We start from the raw sequence: 20,329 nt of genomic DNA, 5'->3' as shown, positions 1-20,329 counted from the left end.
TCACTGCATGTGTGACTAAATTGTACCTTCGCATCCAAGTACATATCCAAGCTATCCAAGTGTGACTATAAATTGGATCTACATTCGAAGGCGCCTTGGCGTCGCGCAACCTCCCTCTCGTCCATCCCGGCGTCCGACTCACCCCAGCGCCTTCTCCGCGACGGCTCGCTCCCTCGCCGCGCCCTCGATCTCCCTACGCTCCACCTTCCGAAGCTGCGCCCGAACCTCCTCCGCGGTGGACGGGTCAATCTCCGCGCACCGCGACAGATCCGACCGAGCCGCCGCGTGTTCGTGAGTCGCGAGGAAGGACACCGAACGACGCCACAGTGCCTTGGCGTCGTCCGGATCCTCGTCCAGAAGCTTCTCGAGCCTCGCGATGGCGGCGGCGTGCTCGCCCGATCGTTGCAGCGCGGCGGCGAGGTTCAGCGTCGTCTTTCGCCTCAGGTCGTACACCGCCTCGTGCTCCGCGGGGTCCAAACCCCTCAGACCCTCCAAGTTACGAACCGTCTTCTCGTACTTGGACCTCGCCAGCGCCAGCTTGCCCCCCGCGAGCAGCTCGTTCCCCTCGTCCTTGAGCTTCCTCGCCTCGTCGAGCATCGCCGAAAGGCTCGCGCGGTGCCAGTTGACGGGCCTGTCGAAGCTCACGAGCTCGGCGACAAACTCCAGCGCGAGAGAGCTCTCTTTTGGATCCCCGGTGAACTCGGCCAAAGCCGCGAAAACCGCGGATGCGCCGGGCTGGTCCCCCCCGACGTATCCGTGCCTCGGATGCGTCGCGTCGTTCAGGACGACGCGGAAAACCTCCCCCGGCACGGCGAGCCTGAACGACGTCTCCAGCGCCTCCGGAAGGGTTCCGCATCCGAGCTGAAACTGCAGGGGCTCGCCCAGCGCGTCCCGGGTGTCGTACACCACCGTGGGGTCGGCGCCAGCTGTGTCGTAATTAATGGCGCCAGCTGTGTCGGAAAAACCGCCGCTAAAACCGCCCCCGGACGGACAGACGCGGACGGAGAAGTGAACAGAGCACGCGCAGTCGTGCACGGGGCAGTCCGCGGGGAACTCCCCCGCGCCCTCCTTCTCCCTGCGCTTGAATACGACGCCGTCGCCGAAGAGATCCCGCACGTGGACCATGGACTCCAGCGCCAACTCAAACTCCACCCCGGCGGCGACGCCGGCGGCGGGCACGCGGCGGTTGCACACCACAAAGTCTTCGAGGTATGCGCCGGGCTCGCACCACACCGTCGATCGCTCGCCCACCCTCATGGTGTCCACCGCGGCGGAGAGGGGCGCGGGCAGCGTCCCGTCCCCGCTGACGCACCGGACGCGCGTCCTCGGCGCGAACACGGACGACGCGTTTGGTCCCTCCTCGTTTGGTCCGGCCGGTGCGCACACGCGGCCGACGAGCTCGAGGACGACCTCGAACGGCGGCCTCGGGCTCTCCCAACCCTCGCCCTCCCTCGTCACCGTCTTGTGCACGACGGGCGGCGGTTCTTGTGGGTATCCGTCCTTGTCCCCCGTCTGTCCTCGTGCCCCGTCCGTTCGTGTCCGAGTCGCGTCGATTCGTATCCGGGTCGCACAGCTGGACGCTCGAACCGACTCGACGTCGAGCCAGATGTCATCCTCGACGTCCACCCCGAGGGGCGGGGGACGGGCGCAACTCGGGTGCAGGTACGCGTACGTCGGCTGGACCCGCACCAGGCACCGCTCGCCGATGGGCATGGACGCGAGCGCGAGCTCGAGGCCCCTGACGCACAGCTGTCCGGGGTAGACGGCGGCGTTTGTGGAGTATGCGGAGGATGACGGAGACGTCCGGGCGTCGGTCTCGTCGTCGCGGGAGGGGAGGGGTCGGCGGCGTTCCCGGCGGGTCGTCCCCGCCGCCTCGGCGGTGTTCGACGATTCCCGCTCCCCGTCGGATCTATCGTCGAGGATCAGCCTGTGCGGCGCGCCGCATCCGCCCCCGACGTCCGCGCGAGTCGACAGGATGAGACGCGCGCGGCTCGGCACCCGGGCGTCCGTCTCGTCCGCGCCCGTCTCGCCCTCTTCCCTCGGCGCGTCGACCGCATCGGGACGAACCGCGTAGGCCACAACGTGGAACGACACCTCCCAAGCGTGTCCGGGGGTGACGGCGACCGCGTCGCCCGACGACGACGGCGCATGGGTCACCCGCTTGCGCACGGCGCCGCCCGCGAGGTGAAGCTCCCTGGCGAGCGCGACGTCTTTGCCGATCTTCTCGCGGTTCCACAGCGTCGGCGTCGGGGGCGCCTCGCGTCGGTCGCGGGACTCGACCCGCTCGCACCAGCGGATGAGATCGGCGCGCACGGTGGCGGCGGATGATGTCGACGCCATCGTGAACCGTCGCCCCGCGCCCCGCGCGCCCCGGGTGTGCTCTCCGGCCGCCCGACTCGCCGTGAACCTCGAAATCTCGAGCGGCCGAGGCGCGACTCCTGTCAGCTTGGAAGCACCCTGATAGCGCTAAGAGGTATTTCAAATGACCCTATCCTGACACTGTTAGGCCGCGCACGGAGTCAGCCGCGCGCGTACCTCTCACCACCATGGCGATGAGCGCGCTATCTACGCCCAGCCTCGCGCTCTCCACGCGACTCGGCGCGCCCAGACGCGGCCGTCGCGTCGTCGGGGTCGTCTGCCAGCAGAGCCCCGAGAACAAATCCCAGCTGGCGCAGGGCAAGGGCCACGGCAGGCGCCTCGAGGCCTCCGCGGCGGGATCCTCCGGCGACGCCGTCTCGATCGACGGCGCAGATTTCGCGAGGATGGCGGCCGCCGTCAAGCTCGCCGCGGCGGTGTCCCCGGCGCTCTCGCACCGCGCCAAGCGCTTCCCGCCCCGTCGCGCGGCTCCCAGAGATCCCTCGACCAAATCCGCCAAGGACGCCTCGTCCGACGTCTTCGGCCCGAGCCACGCGAGGATGATCGAGGCGCTCGGACCCAAACCCGGGCGCGATTTGAGCAGGATGAGCACCGCGCGCGCGGCATATCCCGGGGGTTGGTGGGGCGAGGGCACCTACACGGACTCGTTGGCCCAATCGGACGAAGGTTTCGGTTTCAAACAAAAAAAGAGGGTGACCCGACGATCGTCGTCGACGGCGAGGACCGTCGCCGCCGCCGCCGCCGCCGCGGACGGCGCGGGGGCTGGCGGCGACGATGCCGATGATCGAGGGGGAGACGACAGCGGTGGTTCCACCGTCAAGTCGGTCATCTCGATCATCTGGGCGCAGACGATCAAGCCCCTCCGCGACTTCGGCTTTGGCAGGACCAACGTCTGGGAGGGCGGCGTCGGCCTCTTCATCCTCGGCGGCATCTCCCTGACCGCGCTCACGATCCAGTGGATCCTCGGCCTCAACTTCAACAAGCTGCGATCGTACCAGGCGTTCGTGGAGTTTCCATTCGCGTGCGGCATCCAGGTGGGCACGACGGTGCGCGTCCGCGGCGTGAAGGTGGGCAACGTCCTGTCCGTCAGGCCGTCCCTGGAGAAGGTCGAGGTGCTGATCGAGATGGACGATGACGGCATCGTGATCCCGCGGAACTCGCTGGTGGAGGCGAACCAGAGCGGGCTGATCGCGGAGACGATCATCGACATCACCCCGGAGTTGCCGATCCCGAAGGCGCAGTGGGGTCCGCTGGATTCGGGTTGCGAGGGCGAGGGCCTGGTGGTGTGCGACCGCGGCAAGATCCAGGGCGTGCCGGGCGTGAGCATGGACGACCTCGTGGGGATTTGCACCAAGCTGGCGAGGGAGATGGACCAGCAGAAGGGTTTGCAGAAGATGTTCGCGGCGACAACCGCGGCGGAGGATCTGATGAAGAACCTCGAGCCGCTGCTCCTGGAGGCGGCGAAGATCGCGAAGGACCTCAGGCCGATGCTGCAGAACGTGCAGGAGCAGGGGACGCTCGACACCATCGAGCTGCTCGCGGGTCACGCGACCAAGGCGGTTACGGATATCAGGGAGCTCAAGCAGACCATCCTGACGGATGAGAACCAGGAGGCGCTGCGACAGTCAATCACCATCATGACCAAGACGCTGCAGCACATGGAGAAGGTGAGCGGGGACATCAGCAGCGTGAGCGGCGACCCGGCGACGAGGCAGAACCTGAGGCACCTCATCCAGTGCCTCAGCAGGCTGGTCGACAAGTGATGAACTTCGCTTTTTTGTGGGGCGTCGAGAGTCGAGAGTTGTAAGTGATCCCGGTACGTATATTTCTACCTGAGCTCCACGTCGCGGAGCTCGAAACCCGCGCGTTCGAGCTCGTCCCTGGCGCCCCGCATCTTTCCGGCGAAGGTTCCGTCCTCATCTTCGCCCCTGCCGCGCTTCGGCGGCGCCTTGCTGACGGAGCCCCCGTCGGGATCCGTCGGGGGCTCGGGCTGCGGCTCCGACCTTGTCGGCGTGCCCGGGTCTCCGTCGCGCGACTCCGACCGCACGACCCGCTCGTGGTCCGCCTTGGCCTCGCGCGCCGCATCCGCCGGTCTCATCCGCTGAACGATTCCCGCCGCGCCCCGCACCGCGTCCGCCCACCCGCCGCTGCCCGGCACCTGCCCCGCGAAGATGCCGACGCTCACCGCCGCGCCCCGCACCTGCCCGTACGCCACGCCCGCGGCGGCGCCCTCCCTGAACCCGACGTTGAACCCGCGCTGGACGGTGGCCTTCTTACCCTCCTCGATGCCCTCGCGGTACCCCTCGCTCCAGAACTGCGGGGAAAGGTGGAAGGGGACGGCGTCGGTTAGTGTCGGTGTCGGGTCTCACGGCGGCGGTGTGTCGTGTTCGCATCTCGGTTTCGGGGGTTGGCGGGGGTTGGCGCGGCGGTCGCCGGCTCACCTGCTCGCGTCTGCTTCGAGACTCGCGCTCGAGGTCTTCGTCGCGACCCGAGTGGGTCGCCTCCTCGTTCTCGTCCTCCCACAAGTCCACGCCCATGGTTGTGTTCCACCTTCTTCGCTGACCATTCCACCGCAGTCCGCCAGACCAGACAGGAGAGAGCATCCTGTCAGGTTATGGTCCCGAGTGACCAAGTCAAACTTTTTTGAATCAGCCACGGCCCTGTGAGCCCCGGGCACACACCAGCAACGGCGCTGACGACCATGTCGACGATGTCTGTCAGGTGAGATCATGCCATCCGCATCGCGCAAGGCCGCCGCTCCCCCCGTGACCGCCCGCTCCACGATGTTTCCCCGCCCGCCGCTCCCCGAGTTCCGCCACGAATTTCAAAATCGAGCCAACAACCCAAAAGCCACGACGCGCTGCTCGCGCCACACCTCGCTGACCCGTCGACCCCGTCACGCCGCCCCCGCGCGCAGGCTGTCGTCCGAAGGCGGCTTCGCGCCGATGCACGACGATAACGTCGCGCCGTCTTCCGCCGGCAAGAAGAAGAACAAGATGCCCCGCGCGGACCGCCCCGGCGCGGACAGCCGCGAGGACGACGCCGGGATGCGCGTATCGGTCACCTGGGAGCGGGTGAACCCCGACGCGCGCGCGCCCATGAGCGACATCGACAACGTGAACCTCCCGGCGGTCACCCCAGCGTCCCCCGCCAAGCTCCCGCCGCTCCGCGACGCACCCGCGCCGCCGCCTCCCGTCGCCGTCGCCGCCTCCGTCGCGCGTGCCTCCGCGATGGACCTGGACGAAACGCCCGTGACCGGCGCGCCCGACAAGGACTTCGAGACCCTCCTGCGCGAGCAGCTCGCCAAGGAGGAAAGGGGAGGCGTCGGCGGTGGATCCAAGCACGCGAAGACCCCGCCGGGAGCCACCCCACGGTCGGCGTCCGCGCGCAAGTTCCTGCGGAAGGGCGCGAGGATGGAGAGAACGACGCCCCCAGCCGCCAAGCACGGATCAGCCGCCGCCAAGCACGGATCCAAGCCCCGCGCCGCGTTGGGATCCAAGGCCACCTCCAAGCCCTCACGAAGGACCGGCACATCCTCGTACGCGTTCGACGACTCGGAGCCCGTCGACGTCGAGACCGAACCCGCGCCCGCCGAGCGAGGGGACGCGAGCGACGGGCATCCGATGTCGCGCGAGGAGAACGAAGCCGCCGAGCTGGCGGAGTTCGAGGCGCTGGAGCGCGAGCTCGCCGTGGACCCCGGGCCGGCTCGAGCGACGTCCTCGTTCGTGCCGGCGGCGCAGAAGGCGGCGGGCGGCAAGAAGTCCGCGGTGCGAGTCGCGGCGGCGCGCGCGTCCACCTCCGCGGGTGGCTTCAAAAAAGTCTCCGCCGCTTCGACGCCGCCCGACGTCGACGACGACGCGTCGGACGAGTCGGACGGCTTCGCGGTGGAGGACCACTTCGGCGGCGCGTCGCGGAGGACCGCCGCTTCGATGAGGACCGCCGCTTCGGCGCCGCCCGTCGCGTTCGACGACGACGAGGAGTTTAGCGAGGATGAGGAAACCGCCGTTCCAATTGGCGAGAGTTCGTACGCGAATTACCCGGAGGATGACCACTTCCGAAGGGCCGACGACGACGACCGCGTTAAACCGCGCGTTTCCAAGACGGACCACGCGGCCGCCACCTCGGACGCGCTCGCCTCGTCCAAACCAGGCGACGGCGCTCCCGCGCTGATCCAGTCGCTGTTTTACGGGAACGAGAGGCGTCCGGGAAGCCGCGTCGGGTCCAGGGTGACGACGCATACGACGGATGCGGCTAATGCGGGTAAAAAGACGGCGCCCGCCAAGTCGAGGGACGCGGAAGGGGCCATGGCCAAGGCCGAGGCCGCCATGGCCGACGCGACCGAGGCTAAGGCTGCCGCGGACGACGCCGCCGCCAGGGTTCGGCGCGAGCGCGACAGGCTGGAGCGCGATAAGAGCTCGTTCGCGCAGGAGAAGCGCGCCGCCGCGCGAGAGCGACAGACGTGGGAGAAGCAACGAGCCGACGCGAACGCCGCGATGGCGCAGGAGCGCGAGGAGATCAAGGCGGACGCCGAAAGGCTCAGGCGGGACAGGCAGAGGCTGGAGCGCGACTCCAAGCGGGTCCTGTCCGCGCTTCCGACGAAGAAGGAGCGAACAGAGATTGAGGACCTCCGCGAGAAGCTCGCCAGGGCGCGGGAAGACCAACGCGCGAAGGACACCAAGCAGCGGCACACCGTGGACAGGCTCCGCGCGCAGATTGTGGACTTGCAGACGGAGGTTGCGGAGCTCAAAGGGGAGAAGCGCCGGCTCGAGCAGCAGATCCTGGACGGCGGTAAGGAGGCCAAGTATGGCCAAGTCGAGGAGGAGGAGGAGGAGGAGGAGGAAGCGGAGTTCGAGCGGAAACGACGGGAACTGCGCGAGAGGGAGGCTGAGGAAGAGGAACGCGCCGAGCGCCGACGCGAGCGCGAGCAGAAGATGCGCGAGGACCGCGAGCGCGAGCTCGAGCTGGACCGCGAGCGCGAGCTACGCGAGCGCCGCAAAGCCGAGAAGGCGGAGAAGGAGAAGGCGGAGGCGGAGGCGAGGAGGGCCGAGAAGGCCGCCGAGAAGGCCGCCGCGTCCGCATCCGCGGGCGGCGTCACCGCCGCCGAGGCTGCCGCCGCGTGCGGGCTCCCCTCGGTTCACGACCCCGCGCCGCGCGTGGGTCCCCCGCCTTCATCCGATCATCATCGGGGCGGCGCCGACGAGATTGCGCACGACGACGGCCGCGTGGAGCGCGTCCTGCCCGGGGGCCGACGCGTCGTGCACTTCGCCAACGGAACCCTCAAGGACATATCTCCGTCCGCGAACGGCCCCATCTCCACGGTGTACTTCACCAACGGGGACGTCAAGCGGACGCATCCCGGGGGGAGGGTGGAGTACTTTTACCGGGAGGTTGACACGTGGCACACCACGCACCCGGGCGGGATCGAGGTGTACCACTTCCCGTCGGGTCAGACGGAGGCGCACGGGCCGGACGGGTACAAGGAGATCCTGTTCCCGGACGGGCTGCTCAGGAAGGTTCATGCCGACGGGCGGGAGGAGGACGAGGTGCTCAACTGAGGACCATTCCCGGTCCGGTTGGCGATTTTATTATCCATAAGAGTTAGACTTGTGAAAAAAGCAACAGGAGGTGAATAAAGGCTCGCGCCGTCCGTCACATCCGCCTTCACCTCGACGATCGACGCGAGGGCGGGCGGGCTCGTCGATGTCCAACGCCGCCGCATCGACCTTTCCCGGCGCGTCCCCGCGTCCGAGTTCGCGTCCTCGTCCGCGCGGTCTCCGAAGGTCCGCCGCCCCGACGGTCCGCGCGATGGCGGAGACGGCGCGGGCGTCGGGCGCGCCCGCAGATCTCAGCGACGAGACGATACGGTCCATGCGCGACGAGGCTGTGTCGTGGGCGGCGCAGCACGGGCTGCTCGTGGGGTTAGACTCGGACGAGTCCGGGCAGGCTATGTGCGCGAGCTTCACGCACGCGCCGATGTCGCTGCTGCCCACGCCGTTCCCCCGCGAGGTCTTCGAGCTCGCGCTGCGGGTCTCCCCGTCCTTCGCCGCGCTCTGCGACGCGGTGAGCAGGGACGATGAGTTCCTCCGCACCACCCTCGCGGGCGTCATTAAGACGGACGAGTTCACGCGTCGCATATGGGACATCTACGAGCGATGCGGCGCGCAGGAGGGGCGGCACCGCATGGAACTCGGCGTGCTCAGATCGGACTACATGCTCGACGAGCCGTCCGGATTGCCGCTGCAGGTCGAGGTCAACACCGTGTCCACGTCGTTCATGGCGCTGTCCACCCGCGTCGGCGAGATGCACAGGCACACCATCTCCCGCGCCGGCCTCGTCTCCCACTACGCCCCTCGCGCTGCTCACGACGGATCCGACGACGACGACACAGCCGGCGACGACGACGCAGCTGTGCACGACGACGACTTCGCGCTTTGGCCGAACCTGCCGCTCAACCGCGCGCTGGAGTCGGCCGCGGACACGCTCGCCGCGGGATGGCGGGCGATGGGCGAGGACGACGCGTCCATTCTCTTCGTGGTGCAGCCCCACGAGAGGAACGTGTTCGATCAGCGGCTCATCGCGCAGAGGCTGTGGGAAGCTCACGGCGTTCGATGCGTTCGCGCGACGCTCAAGGAAATCGATCAACTGGCGACTGTGGATTCGGTGACGAAACGGCTGCGTTTGGGGAACGTGCCGTGCTCCGTGGTGTACTATCGCGCCGGGTACGCGCCGACGGACTACCCCGGGGAGGAGGAGTGGCGCGCGAGGGAGCTTCTGGAACGTTCCGGAGCGGTCAAGTCGCCGAGCGCGGCGATGCACCTCGCCGGGTGTAAGAAGATTCAGCAGGCTCTGGCGCAGCCCGGCGCGCTCGAACGATTCGTGAAGGACGCCGGGGAGATGGCGGAGATGCGCAAGGTGTTCGCGGGGCTGTACGCCATGGACGGCGCGGCGGCGGCGGACGCCGTGCGATTGGGATTGGGCGACCCTCGCGGATACGTGTTGAAGCCGCAGCGAGAGGGCGGCGGTAACAACCTCTACGGGGACGAGCTCACCGCCGCGCTGAGGACGTACGACCCCGACGCGTCACCGGGTGAGCCCGGGGACCTCAGCGCGTACATCCTGATGCAGCGAATATTTCCTCCGGCGAACAGGACGCTGTGCCTGAGACGCGGGGAGCTCGCCGAGCTGGAGACGCTGTCAGAGCTGGGCGTGTACGGGGGGTACCTTCGGGTCGGCGAGACGGTGGTGCTGAACGAGGTTGGCGGCCATCTGCTGCGGACGAAGGCGGCGACGAGCGACGAGGGCGGCGTGGCGGCCGGGTACGCGGTCCTGGACTCTCCACTGCTGTACTAGCCAGTCCCGCGAGGGCGGTTGTTTATTTGTCGAGAGCCGTCTCTGAGTTTTTTCCTTTTTCCACGAACGCGCTTTCGAAGAAAGCCACGTTGGCATAACTCGGCATAACTCGCCGTCGACCAATCACATCGCTCCGATCTATTGCCTTTTCCCGTTGTGTGGGAAACTCGCCAGTTTATAACTCGAGAGTCGTGCGAAGCTTTCACGTGTGCGCGCCTCACGATTTTTTCTGCAGGTTCATCCCACCATCCGTATGGCAGTGCAGTGAGAGCTCCCACTGCCACGGGATTTTTGGCCCCTCGCTTGCATGCGTCGTAAAGGCGGCCGGAGGCTGGACCATAACGACCGACGCCGCAACGTGGAGCGGGTCGTCGGGTCAGAGCACACCGCGCGTGAAGGACACTTCGGGTTTCGAGGCGTCAGGTCGCGCGCTAACGCACGAGGGGCGCTCGCTTCAGCCTCCTCCCGCCGTTTACCGCGGCGAGGTGCACTCCGCTTTCGTCGCCTGACGGTTAGCGGAAGCGAGAGAGGGCAGAGGCGCGATTTGGTCGCTCGGCGGGGCGGGTTCGACGGTCATGATCGCCGCGACCACCGGCTGCGCCGCGTCTGCGGCCACCGGCGTTCGTGCATCGTTCGGGACGTCGAGCGCGTCGCGCGCGCGGGGAACCGGTTCCTCGCGCGCCTCCGATGCGTCAATCTCCGGGCGTCACGCCGAGACGTCCACGGCGGTGAGGTCTGGCGGCCGAGTTGGACGGGGCTGGTCAAGGTGCGCCCCGAACCCTCATCGCGACCCCGTTCGTCGGCCAGTTTTCGCTCCGCGGTGTCCTCTGATGCGTGACGCGGGTGAACGACCGGTGTCCACTCCCGTCGCACGTGCCGCGCGCCCGCTAACCCCCGCCATCCGGCGCTCACCAGCCTTCCGGCTTTAACAAATTCCTTATCCGCCCCTCCACTGCGAATCCACAGGCGTGCCGCCGGCGTGCGTTGCGCCGCGGTGAGAAGCTCCCGCTCTCCCTCGAGGCGAGCGGAAAAGCCGCAGCTGGCCTCCAATAAGGACGGTCGCGGGAAGGCCGTGGCCGCCAACGCCATCTCCCCTCCCAACGCCGACGCCGGTGCGTCCCCGAGCCCCCGCCGCGCCCAAACCTCTAAACTCGTGGCGTGGCAGATATCCGGCGAGTGTTTTTCCGCCGCCGCGACGCGGAGTCTCCGCGCGCGCGCGCGCGATCGACGCACCCGATGGGCGTCGCGCGCGCGCGACACGGAGTTTCCACGCCGCGGGAGCCGCCGCGCGGAGCGCCCCCCACCCCCCCGCGCCCGAAAACCCCCGCGATCGGACCCCACAGCTTACCCAAACCCCCCAAAAATATCCCGCGTCGACAGATTCCATCGGCGGCTCGATTGACGAGTCCATCCTCGGCGATTTCGCGTCGCTGGAGCAGATGGAGGTTAAGGACTTCGAGGAGCTCAGCGCCAAGGTGGCGCAGCTGCAGGCGGCGCTCGCCGAGGTTGACAACGTCGGCGCCGTCGACAGGGCGGAGCTCGAGGAGGCGTACAAGATCCCGTCGTTTGAGGAGAACGACTCGGCTGACGAGAGGGAAGAGGTTGACGCCGAGGCCGCGGCCAAACCCAAGCCCAAGCCCAAGAAGAAGGCTGCGGCCAAGCCGAAGGCTGCCGCCTCGACCGCGCCCAGGGCTAAGCGCAAGACGGTCAAGAGGGTGAGCACGAAGACGCAGCTCACCGGCATCGTCGCGGAGCCCGGGTCGGCGCAGGAGGCCAACGAGGCGTCGGCGGCGGAGTCCCGGCGCAACAGGCGCATCGCGAGGAAGAACGCGGACACCAAGAAGCAGACGGACTCGATGAAGACGTACCTCAAGGATATCGGCACGGTGAGCCTTCTCACCGGCGCCGAGGAGGTTGAGCTCGCGAAGCGCATCCAGGACCTCATGTACCTCAACAGCGTGTGCGAACGCCTCGAGGAGGAGAACGGGGGGAAGGAGCCCACGCGCTTCATGTGGGCCATCGAGTGTAACATCACGGAGCAGGAGCTGGAGCGCAGGCTGGAGGAGGGGAAACGGGCGAAGAACGCGATGATCCAGGCGAACTTGAGGCTGGTGGTTTCCATCGCCAAGAGGTATGCCAACAAGAGCATGAGCTTCCAGGATCTCATCCAGGAGGGGTGCGTGGGTCTGATCCGCGGCGCGGAGAAGTTTGACTTCAAGCGCGGCTACAAGTTCAGCACCTACGCGCACTGGTGGATCCGTCAGGCTGTCACCAGGTCCATCTCTGACCAGTCGAGGACTATTCGCCTCCCCGTGCACCTCTTTGAGATCATCAGCCGGATGTCCAAGGTTGAGCGCCAAATGGTGCTCAAGCTCGGGCGCGATCCCACGCACGAAGAGCTCGCAGACGCGATGGAAATGACGGTGGAGAAGATCAAGCAGATCAAGAAGGCTTCGCTCGTGCCCATCTCGCTGTCGCAGACGGTGAACAACAGCAACGGCGAGGACAAGAGGACTGTCGAGGACACCCTCATCGACGACTACACCGAGCACCCGGAGGGCGAGACCGGCAAGGTGCTGCTGAAGGAGGACCTTGAGAACGTTCTCAACACGCTCAACCCGCGCGAGAGGGACGTGCTGAGGCTCAGGTACGGTTTGGACGATGGGCGGGTGAAGACGCTTGAGGAGATTGGAAATGTCTTCTCGGTGACGCGCGAGCGCATCCGGCAGATCGAGGCAAAGGCGCTCAGAAAGCTGAGGCAGCCGAGCAGGAACGGTATCCTCCGTGAGTACCTCCCCAATGACCACGAATCCGTGATCGATACAGCCTAATTGGGGGGATACACTCTGATCAATGCGGGGGGATGGCCAAACGCTCTCTCGTTCACCCCACCTATTACCGGGGTGGCGAGCCGGCCGAGTTAAATTCAAAGCTGCGCAGCACTCATATTAATGCAAACGATTCTTTTAATTTCCCAAGCAAGACACTCGCCCGCGTCCCTCGGACCCCTACCGCAGCAGCGTCAGGCCCGCCTGGAAGAGCCCGATGAACCCCACGATTGACAGCACTACCAGTCCCCCCACCCTCTTTGCGATGTCGCCCACTTCCGCGCTCGTGTCGTTCAAATCGAGGTTCATCAGGTCCATGTCCCCCATGCGTTGCGGCTTCTGCCCGCCGCCTCCCGCGGGTGTCATCCCGGACGCCTCGCGCTGCCTCTCGAAGATCTCCCGCTGCACCGTGCCCTGCGACTTGAGCTCTCCCGCGGCGAACTTCTTGAGCTGGTTCTTCATCTGCGCGCCGGCCTCCATGGGCATGTACTCCTCCTTGAGCATCGCGACGTCGAAGGGCATGCCCGCGAGATTCATGTCCCTCATGTGCTGTTTCGCCGTCTCCACGTCCCCGAAAGCGGCGCAGCAGCACATGCAGCAGTACAGCAGCTCCTGCCTGACCTCGAGCGGAATGTCGTCCGCGCGCAAGGCCTTCTCGAAGGTCTTGTAGCCCTGCATGCGCTCGCCCTCGGCGTACTTGGCCTTGCCCTCGGCGAGGAGGAGCTCGGGGTTGGGGGGCGGGCCGAAGAGCGCCTTCACCCTCACGGCTGATCCCCTCCTCGCGGCGGCGCGCCTCGGGGCGACAGTCACCTTGGTTGGGGTGAACGGCGATCCGAGAAGCGACGACGATCGCGCGTTGACGCGCGCCGCCGCGGAGGTCGCCGCACGACGGGGGCACGAGGACGCGTTCGCAGACGAGCGAGGCGCAATCATCGATGCGCGCGTGGCGACGAACATGCCGATCGAGCTCTCTTTCCCGCTCGCGCGTGTCGCGAAGTGCGACGCCACCGCGGATAAGGCGTAAGATTCCATTTGGCAGGAAACGACGGCCCAACTACCAGACACGTTTTCGTCAGTTCGCGCCGCGCGTTCTAATAGCTCGTGTCGTCTAATAGCTCGTGTCTCTTACAACAAGGCGACGCGCGCGCACACTCGCACCGCGTAGCGACATCCCCGACAGCTCCCACCACCCGTCCCGCTAGTCTCTCTCTCGTCTCAGAAGCGGCCGCGCCTCCCGCCGCCGCCCGCGCCGCCCCCGGATCCATCCAGCCCGGCGGCGTCGAACCTAGCCTGCAACACGTCCATCTCCGCCATACCCTTGGTCATCGTCGCCAGGTACGCGGTGAGCAGACAGTCGTTGTACTCCCTCACCATGTCCGCCCGCAACCGCGCGCTTCCCCCGTGCTTCGGCAGCGATTTCACCAGCGCCGCCGCGGCTCTGAGCGCAGCTCTATCCGGGCGCTCGATCTCGCCCGAGTCCGCCGCTCGAAGGTACTCGACGATCGCCTCGACACGCGCGTTGAGCATCTCCGTCGCGGATCCGAGGTTCCGAAGGTGCGACACGTACTGTCCGGTCATCGTGCCCTCGCCCTCCTGAGCCCTGGCGAGGGTGTCCGTCGCGATGCGTTCAACCTCCGTGGTCTCGATGGCGTACTTTGCCGGTCGGAACGACGTCTGACTTTGGCCGTCGGCGCCGACGTGGACGACCGCCTCCACGATGTCGATGGGCAGCTTCGCACCCCGCAGCTTGTGCCGAGACGTACTTGTGCCCTCGCCGGCGCCCACCCGGAAAGGGTCGAAGAGGAGGTACACGGGCGCCTCGCTCGCGTCGCAGATGGCCTTGTGGATGGCCAGGTCGTGCTCGTGGTCGACAGCCTGGCCGGTGGAGTACCATCCGACCACCTCCATCTTCGGGTACACCGTCTTGTACCGCACCTTCTGCCCCGCGAGGTACTCCGCGTCCACGATGACCCTCCCCGTGCCCTCCTCGGGTGTCCAGATGAGCTCGAAGGAGTTGCAGATCTCCAGGTCGCGGTTGCCCTCCTGGAACCCGAGAAGACACCCGAGAACCCGCGGCGGCTCCTCCTCGGGCGGGAGCTGCGCCTTGAAGCGGATGTAGTGGTCGGAGATGTTGACCAAGGCCAGCGGGTGCAGCTTGTAGGCCTCCATGGCGAGCGAACCCTACTCCCGAGGCCTGGCCCTGTCAGCGCCCGGGTCTCTGTTTTTCAAACAACGGCCTGCCGAGCGGGACTTTTTTTGTATCGTGACCTAGAAACCGCGGGGCTGTGATCTGGGCGCTCACAACGACCGACACGGCGCGGAGGATCCACCTTCCGCTGCAGCACAGCCGCTGACTGACAGTTAGTGAGCGAAACCTCCGCGAGGGCGACTCGCGAGGCGCGCACGGGTTCATCGATCGTCGAAGCAAGCGGCGGATCGTCTGGATTTCCGGGGGAATTCTTCTAGGGCAAGCGTTTGAAGCGAAAGCGACGAGAACATGCTTCCCCTCTCGCTGCTGAAGACCTCGCAGGGCCACCCCATGCTGGTGGAGCTCAAGAACGGCGAGACGTACAACGGCCACCTGGTGAGCTGCGACACGTGGATGAACGTGCACCTCCGGGAGGTGATCTGCACGTCGAAGGACGGCGACAGGTTCTGGCGGATGGCCAACTGCTACGTGCGGGGCAACACGATCAAGTACATCTGCGTGCCCGACGAGGTCATCGGGCTGGTGCAGGAGGAGAACCTCAAGAAGTCCCAGATGAAGCCCCAGGTCGGGGGACGGGGGCGCGGAGGCAGGGACGGCGGCAGGGGCCGGGGCGACGGCGGCAGGGGAGGCCGGGGCGGCAGGGGCGGCCGCGGCGTGTGATCTCCGCGTGGGGAGGGGGCGGGGCGATCGGCTTCGGGGGAGTTTTTTTTTGAAGATCCCCCGGGAGGCCGCCTCGCGCCCGGGCACTGACGGGGTTCCGACGGGGCGGCGCGCGTTTCGTTTCGTCGTGTCTTAGCTATGAGAGTTAAAAGTCGCGTAAAACTTTCTTCTTGCGTGAAACCTCGCGCCGGACCCGCCCGCTCGTCAGAACCCGAGCAGACCGCCTATCTTGTCGGTCTTGTTCTTCGCCACCAGGTACAGCGCCCACCCACCCACGAGGTAGTCGATCGTCCAGAGTGCGGACTCGAAGAAGGTCCAGAACACCCAGAACCCGCTCAGCTTGTCGCTGTCGCTCGCGCGCTTCACGTTGGTCCAGCCGTAGTAGTTGGCGCCGCTGACGATGGACGCGACGAGGAAAAAGATGATGAAGAGCACCTGCAGGCCGAGGTAATAGTCCGTCAGCCGCCCGTTCTTCGTCGCCAGGCCCTTGTACGCCTTGTAGAACGCGTACATGCCGACGATGCTGTATATGATCAGGTTGAAGATGGCGTAGATCAGGTGCACCCCCTTCAGCTTCAGACCCCCACAAGCCAGCACGAAGGTGCCGAAGCAGTTCACGCAGAAGGTGGAGCACGCCATCAGATAGTTGATGTTCGCGATGCGCACCGCGAACTTGGCGTTCGCGTCCTCCACGTCGTCGAGGTTGTAGTGCAGAACCCTGAGGTAGGGGGGATAGTTATAATCCTCCCAGTCAACCTGAGACTTGGCCTCGGCTCGCCTCTCCTTGTATCCCCTGATTTGGCTGTTGACCGCCGTCGACATCACCGTCTTCAGCGCGGCGCCTCCAACCATGGCCGCCATGGTTCGCGAGCTCTGATCTTCTCACGCCTCTTCACCCCACCCGCCGATCCCGTCCCTCAGCCCTCTCCAGGTCGCGCGAGGGGTTGGGAAAAACACGAGGATCCGGGCGCGTGCCCTTCCGTCGTCTAAGACGCGCCTTCAAAGGCACGGTCACGCCAGGATCTCGGCCGGGGATCCGGTTCCGAGGTTACGGCGTCGCGTGCCGCGCGAGGTGCGTGGGTCTCGATCGCCGCGGCCCACAGCGCGCGTCGTGGTCTGCGAGGAGCTGGGGAGGCCCACGGCGCTAACGCTATTTTTCGATGACTGGACACGCGGGGCGCGTTAAACCGCGAATCGACGGTTCGCGCGGTTGCCAGGCGCGCTCGCGTTTTCCCAACGGCAGCGAGGGGAATGTACCGAGTCCCGTCCGCGGTTTTCGTGCTCCAGGCTGTTTGTCGAGCCGTGGTGCGGTGGCCCCCAGGGCGGGAACGAGCAGACGCCCCCGCGCGCCGCTTGACACCGTCTAGTCGCGCTACACGGTCGAACCGCGGCCGACCGTTCGTGGACGCACCCGCGAACCTCCGCTCGAGCCGCCGCAGCGCAGTGCGTCGCAGAACCGCAGAGACCTTAATTTGGCGAAGAATTACCGAGGTGGAGCATGGCTGAGGAACCCGAGGTCGTGCCGGAGGGCACCGAGCTGCCCCCGGGCACCAACAAGCTGTATCAGAACACGTACAGGCAGAAACCCGAGCAGTACGGAGAGGTGAGTTCCGCGTCGCACCCCCAAAACCCGCTCCGTCGCTCCGCGCGCGTTCGCACGTCGCCCCCCCCCGTTTAGGAACAGACACAACAGACGACGATCTGACCCCGCGACTTCCCCGCGCCGACGACGTGAAAACAGGGCTACAAGTTCATGAGGGGTCCCGTGCAGAAGATTCTGACCGATACCATACGGGAGCGCATGGAGGGCACGACGTACGACCCGCTGCGGAGCGCGCAGACCGCCAAGGAGCTGGCGGACGTGATCAAGGAGCGGGTGAAGAACCTGGGGTACTCGCGGTACAAGCTCGTCGTGCAGGTCACCGTGGGGGAGAAGACCGGGCAGGCGCTCAGGCTGGCGTCCAGGTGCCTGTGGGACACCGCCACGGATAACTTCGCCAGCGACTTTTACGAGAACGCCAGCGTGTACTGCGTCGGCATGGTGTTCGGCCTGTACTACGAGTAAGACGCTTAGCGACAGCGTGAGGAAGATTTGGCGACCAAAACCGGCACGGTTCAAGTCACTACGTCGCGTTCGCCGCTACACCACGCGCGCGTCACCAGCTCCGACACCGCCACGCGTCCCCCCCCCCCCCACCTCGCGTTCACACCGCCTCGGGCTCCGCGCCGCGCCCCGACGCCGATAACGCGATCCACGCGACGCCAACCGCGAGACACGCCCCGGCGCTGACGTTCGACAAGATGAACCTCACCCTCGAGCCGTGCGCTGCGCCGAGCCGGCTGGTGACCTCGCCGTACGACGCCGCGAAGGCGCCCATCGTCGCCACCGTCGCGACGCAGAAGCCGGCGAAGTATCCGAACACGAGCTCCGTGCGACGCAGGGCCACCGCGGGTAAAACGCCGAGGATGGCGCCTGGTCCCGCTGCGCCGTGGACGACGCCGATGGCTACCGCCCCCGCGGACCGCCACGCGCCGTCGCGACGTGCCGCCCCCGCCCCCTCCCCCCCCCCCTTCGATGCGCCCGCCTCCTCCTTTTCGTTTTCGTCGTCCGGGTCCCTGAACAGCGCCCTCTTGACGCCGTCGCCACGTTCCGGGTCGTCGAGGGCGCCGTACCTCCTCGACGGGGCGTGTCCATCATCCGTCGCGTCTCCTCCGTGCCCCCCACCATCCCCCACAGACCTCCGCGCGTCCCACAGACCGTACGCCCCGAGCCCGAACATCAGGAGCCCGACCACGATTCCCATGTGTTTCTCCACCCCTCGAACGCTCGCGCGGTCGATCTCCTCGGTCGCCGCGAGCACGGCGAGGAACACGACGAGCAACCCGACGCAGTGCCCGAGGCCCCATCGCACTCCCAAGACGGTCGCGGCGTACCTGTCGTTGCCGCACGACAGCGTCGCGACCGCGCTCAGGTGATCCGCGCCCGTGACGACGTGGATCACGCCCATCAAGAGGCCGCCGGCGAACGCCGCGGTCCAAGTATCGGGCGACATGACGTGATTATTCATGGGGCGGTCGCTCCCGGAGGGGAGCGCTCCCGCGTCTGTTACATGATCCTCCGAGCACTTCCGGCTGAAGTTCATCACGGGCTGAACGTCCCGAGAAAAAAGCACGGTGAGGGCATTGTTAGTCTAGCGATGGCGGGGGACGCGGAGCAGTCCCCGCCCGTCGCCGGGGACGAGACGACGACCCCCGGCGGGACCGTTCGACCCGTGCGGATCAGCCCGATGGCCTCGGACCCGCGGGACACCCCGAGAACCCCGGACAGCGCGTCGTCGCAGAGGAGTAGCCTCGGTCGAGGAATCAGCTCGCTCATGCTGAACGAGTTGGACGGGGCGAAGGATGGGGAGGCTGGGGAGGTCGGCGTCGAGATCGAACGAGCCGTCGCGATGGACGCCGACGACGAGAACGACGCCGCGGACGCCACGAACGACACGTCCCGATCGGGTGATTCGGACGCCGCCACCCCTGGACGCGTGGACGACGGTCAGAGCCGCAGTCCAATCGCACGTCCCGAGGATGTCTCCGACGAGGTGGACGCGCTGGTGACCGCGGCGGTGGACAAAGGAATCGGAGTCGCCGCGCGCACGCTGAGGGAGGCGATGTCATCCGCGCGTACGGTCGAGGGGGCGGGAGGGCGCGCGGCGGACGCCATGGCGCGCGCGCTCGCGGAGTCGATCCTCGCGAGGATGATGCCGCGGTCAGCCGCGACGCGCGCGTCGCTCGAGCCGGTGGGCGACGACACGTGCGCGGACGTGCGGCGCACGAGTTTTCTGACGCCGTCGCCGTCTATACATGACGATGCAGAGCGGTCGGTGGTGGAGATGTCGGAATCGGCGGCGCGGTGCAGCCCCCGCGCGGTGCTCCTCGCCGCCGAGGTGTTGCCGCGCATGCCGCCGGACGAATGGAGCGTAGGGGGCGGGCCGGGCCCGAGGCTTCGTCTGGTCCGCGGCATGTTCCACGCCCTCCGCGCGCGTATGGGGAACTGCCTGAGCGCGGCGGCGGTCGGGGTGTTCCCCGCGCTCGTCAAGGCGCTCGCCGACCACCTCCTCGCTCGCGACGACGACGACGACGACGGGGACCTTGAGGGTAAGTCCGGGGAGACCGAGGAGTCCAGGATTTTGCGTCTGTGCGTTCGGCTGGTCGCGGCGCATCACACGCCCGTGGGCCACCTCCGGATGTGGCTCGCGGCGTGCGCATCGCTCGCGGGCACCGGCCGCGGCGCGCTGCTCGACGAGCTCGACGCGGCGCTCGCGCTGCCGCAGAGCAAAGGCCCGGCGAGGATGTTCGTGCTCGACGGTGAGAGCGGCGGTGTGCTGGGCGCGAGCGTTGGGGGACCGTGGCCGTTCAACGAGCACGGTTTCGCCGTGGTGACGTGGGTGTACCTCGAAACCACGCGCGAGTCCGACGACGCGGCGGCTGCGGCGGCGGCGGTGGCTTCCCACGCGGCCACTTCCAGCGGCGGCGCTGTTGGTCCATTATCCGCTGTTGGTCCGGCGGCTGCTGCCGCGGCGGCTGCGGCTGCGTCCGGGGAGGGCGAGGATCACATGCCGAGGCTCTTCTCGTTCGTCTCCACGGAGGACGGGGGAGGGTCGGGGGTGGAGGCATACTTTCACGGGCGGTACCTGGTCCTCGAGGCGACGGGCGGCGGCGGCGCGGAGGTGGGGTCCAATCACGGGCCCCCGAAGAGGTCGGCGAAGGTCGCGATGCCGTTTACGCATCCCTTCAGCTTGAAGCGCTGGACGTGCGTCGCCGTGGAGTACTCCACCAGAGGGCACGGGGAGGCGCGGCTGTACATCGACGGCGTGCCCGTGGAGACCCACAGGGTGACCCTGCCATTCGTGCG

General features: G+C 67.2%; 12 protein-coding genes across 12 annotated transcripts; 6 read left to right on the top strand and 6 right to left on the bottom strand.

Annotated features, from left to right (window-relative positions):
• Positions 1-138: 138 nt before the first annotated feature.
• MICPUN_52862 (predicted protein) lies at positions 139-1,713 on the bottom strand (the record flags this gene model as incomplete). Its single annotated transcript, XM_002501408.1, has 1 exon — positions 139-1,713. One exon carries the CDS (start codon positions 1,711-1,713, stop codon positions 139-141), a length of 1,575 nt encoding a protein of 524 aa, XP_002501454.1.
• Positions 1,714-2,960: 1,247 nt separating this feature from the next.
• Positions 2,961-4,139, top strand: MICPUN_81155 (ATP-binding cassette superfamily; the record flags this gene model as incomplete). Its single annotated transcript, XM_002501802.1, has 1 exon — positions 2,961-4,139. One exon carries the CDS (start codon positions 2,961-2,963, stop codon positions 4,137-4,139), a length of 1,179 nt encoding a protein of 392 aa, XP_002501848.1.
• Positions 4,140-4,204: 65 nt separating this feature from the next.
• MICPUN_58014 (predicted protein) lies at positions 4,205-4,913 on the bottom strand (the record flags this gene model as incomplete). The annotated part of the gene is made up of 2 exons (XM_002501407.1): positions 4,205-4,690; positions 4,818-4,913. 2 exons carry the CDS (start codon positions 4,911-4,913, stop codon positions 4,205-4,207), a joined length of 582 nt encoding a protein of 193 aa, XP_002501453.1.
• Positions 4,914-5,077: 164 nt separating this feature from the next.
• On the top strand, positions 5,078-8,007 carry MICPUN_58013 (predicted protein; the record flags this gene model as incomplete). The annotated part of the gene is made up of 2 exons (XM_002501801.1): positions 5,078-5,097; positions 5,294-8,007. The coding sequence occupies 2 exons, from the start codon at positions 5,078-5,080 to the stop codon at positions 7,929-7,931; spliced, it is 2,658 nt and encodes an 885-aa protein (XP_002501847.1). The 3' UTR covers positions 7,932-8,007.
• Positions 8,008-8,300: 293 nt separating this feature from the next.
• On the top strand, positions 8,301-9,778 carry MICPUN_108131 (predicted protein). Its single transcript, XM_002501800.1, has one exon. The coding sequence runs from the start codon at positions 8,350-8,352 to the stop codon at positions 9,724-9,726; it is 1,377 nt and encodes a 458-aa protein (XP_002501846.1). The 5' UTR covers positions 8,301-8,349; the 3' UTR covers positions 9,727-9,778.
• A 523-nt stretch (positions 9,779-10,301) lies between these two features.
• MICPUN_100150 (predicted protein) lies at positions 10,302-12,557 on the top strand (the record flags this gene model as incomplete). Its single annotated transcript, XM_002501799.1, has 3 exons — positions 10,302-10,492; positions 10,693-10,838; positions 11,107-12,557. 3 exons carry the CDS (start codon positions 10,302-10,304, stop codon positions 12,555-12,557), a joined length of 1,788 nt encoding a protein of 595 aa, XP_002501845.1.
• Positions 12,558-12,734: 177 nt separating this feature from the next.
• On the bottom strand, positions 12,735-13,586 carry MICPUN_58010 (predicted protein; the record flags this gene model as incomplete). Its single annotated transcript, XM_002501406.1, has 1 exon — positions 12,735-13,586. The coding sequence occupies one exon, from the start codon at positions 13,584-13,586 to the stop codon at positions 12,735-12,737; it is 852 nt and encodes a 283-aa protein (XP_002501452.1).
• A 183-nt stretch (positions 13,587-13,769) lies between these two features.
• On the bottom strand, positions 13,770-14,723 carry MICPUN_58009 (predicted protein; the record flags this gene model as incomplete). The annotated part of the gene is made up of 1 exon (XM_002501405.1): positions 13,770-14,723. One exon carries the CDS (start codon positions 14,721-14,723, stop codon positions 13,770-13,772), a length of 954 nt encoding a protein of 317 aa, XP_002501451.1.
• Positions 14,724-15,051: 328 nt separating this feature from the next.
• Positions 15,052-15,423, top strand: MICPUN_80773 (predicted protein; the record flags this gene model as incomplete). Its single annotated transcript, XM_002501798.1, has 1 exon — positions 15,052-15,423. One exon carries the CDS (start codon positions 15,052-15,054, stop codon positions 15,421-15,423), a length of 372 nt encoding a protein of 123 aa, XP_002501844.1.
• A 126-nt stretch (positions 15,424-15,549) lies between these two features.
• On the bottom strand, positions 15,550-16,505 carry MICPUN_108130 (predicted protein). The gene has a single exon (XM_002501404.1). It carries the CDS (start codon positions 16,282-16,284, stop codon positions 15,628-15,630), a length of 657 nt encoding a protein of 218 aa, XP_002501450.1. The 5' UTR covers positions 16,285-16,505; the 3' UTR covers positions 15,550-15,627.
• Positions 16,506-16,768: 263 nt separating this feature from the next.
• Positions 16,769-17,534, top strand: LC2 (outer arm dynein light chain 2). The gene is made up of 2 exons (XM_002501797.1): positions 16,769-17,026; positions 17,165-17,534. Exons 1-2 carry the CDS (start codon positions 16,922-16,924, stop codon positions 17,486-17,488), a joined length of 429 nt encoding a protein of 142 aa, XP_002501843.1. The 5' UTR covers positions 16,769-16,921; the 3' UTR covers positions 17,489-17,534.
• A 93-nt stretch (positions 17,535-17,627) lies between these two features.
• On the bottom strand, positions 17,628-18,476 carry MICPUN_100145 (predicted protein; the record flags this gene model as incomplete). The annotated part of the gene is made up of 1 exon (XM_002501403.1): positions 17,628-18,476. The coding sequence occupies one exon, from the start codon at positions 18,474-18,476 to the stop codon at positions 17,628-17,630; it is 849 nt and encodes a 282-aa protein (XP_002501449.1).
• Positions 18,477-20,329: the final 1,853 nt, after the last annotated feature.

Source organism: Micromonas commoda, chromosome 4 (assembly GCF_000090985.2).
Source record: "Micromonas commoda chromosome 4, complete sequence".
NCBI lineage: Eukaryota > Viridiplantae > Chlorophyta > Mamiellophyceae > Mamiellales > Mamiellaceae > Micromonas > Micromonas commoda.
The sequence above is the reverse complement of the archived record's forward strand: the minus strand, read 5'-3'. Positions and strand labels throughout refer to the sequence as shown.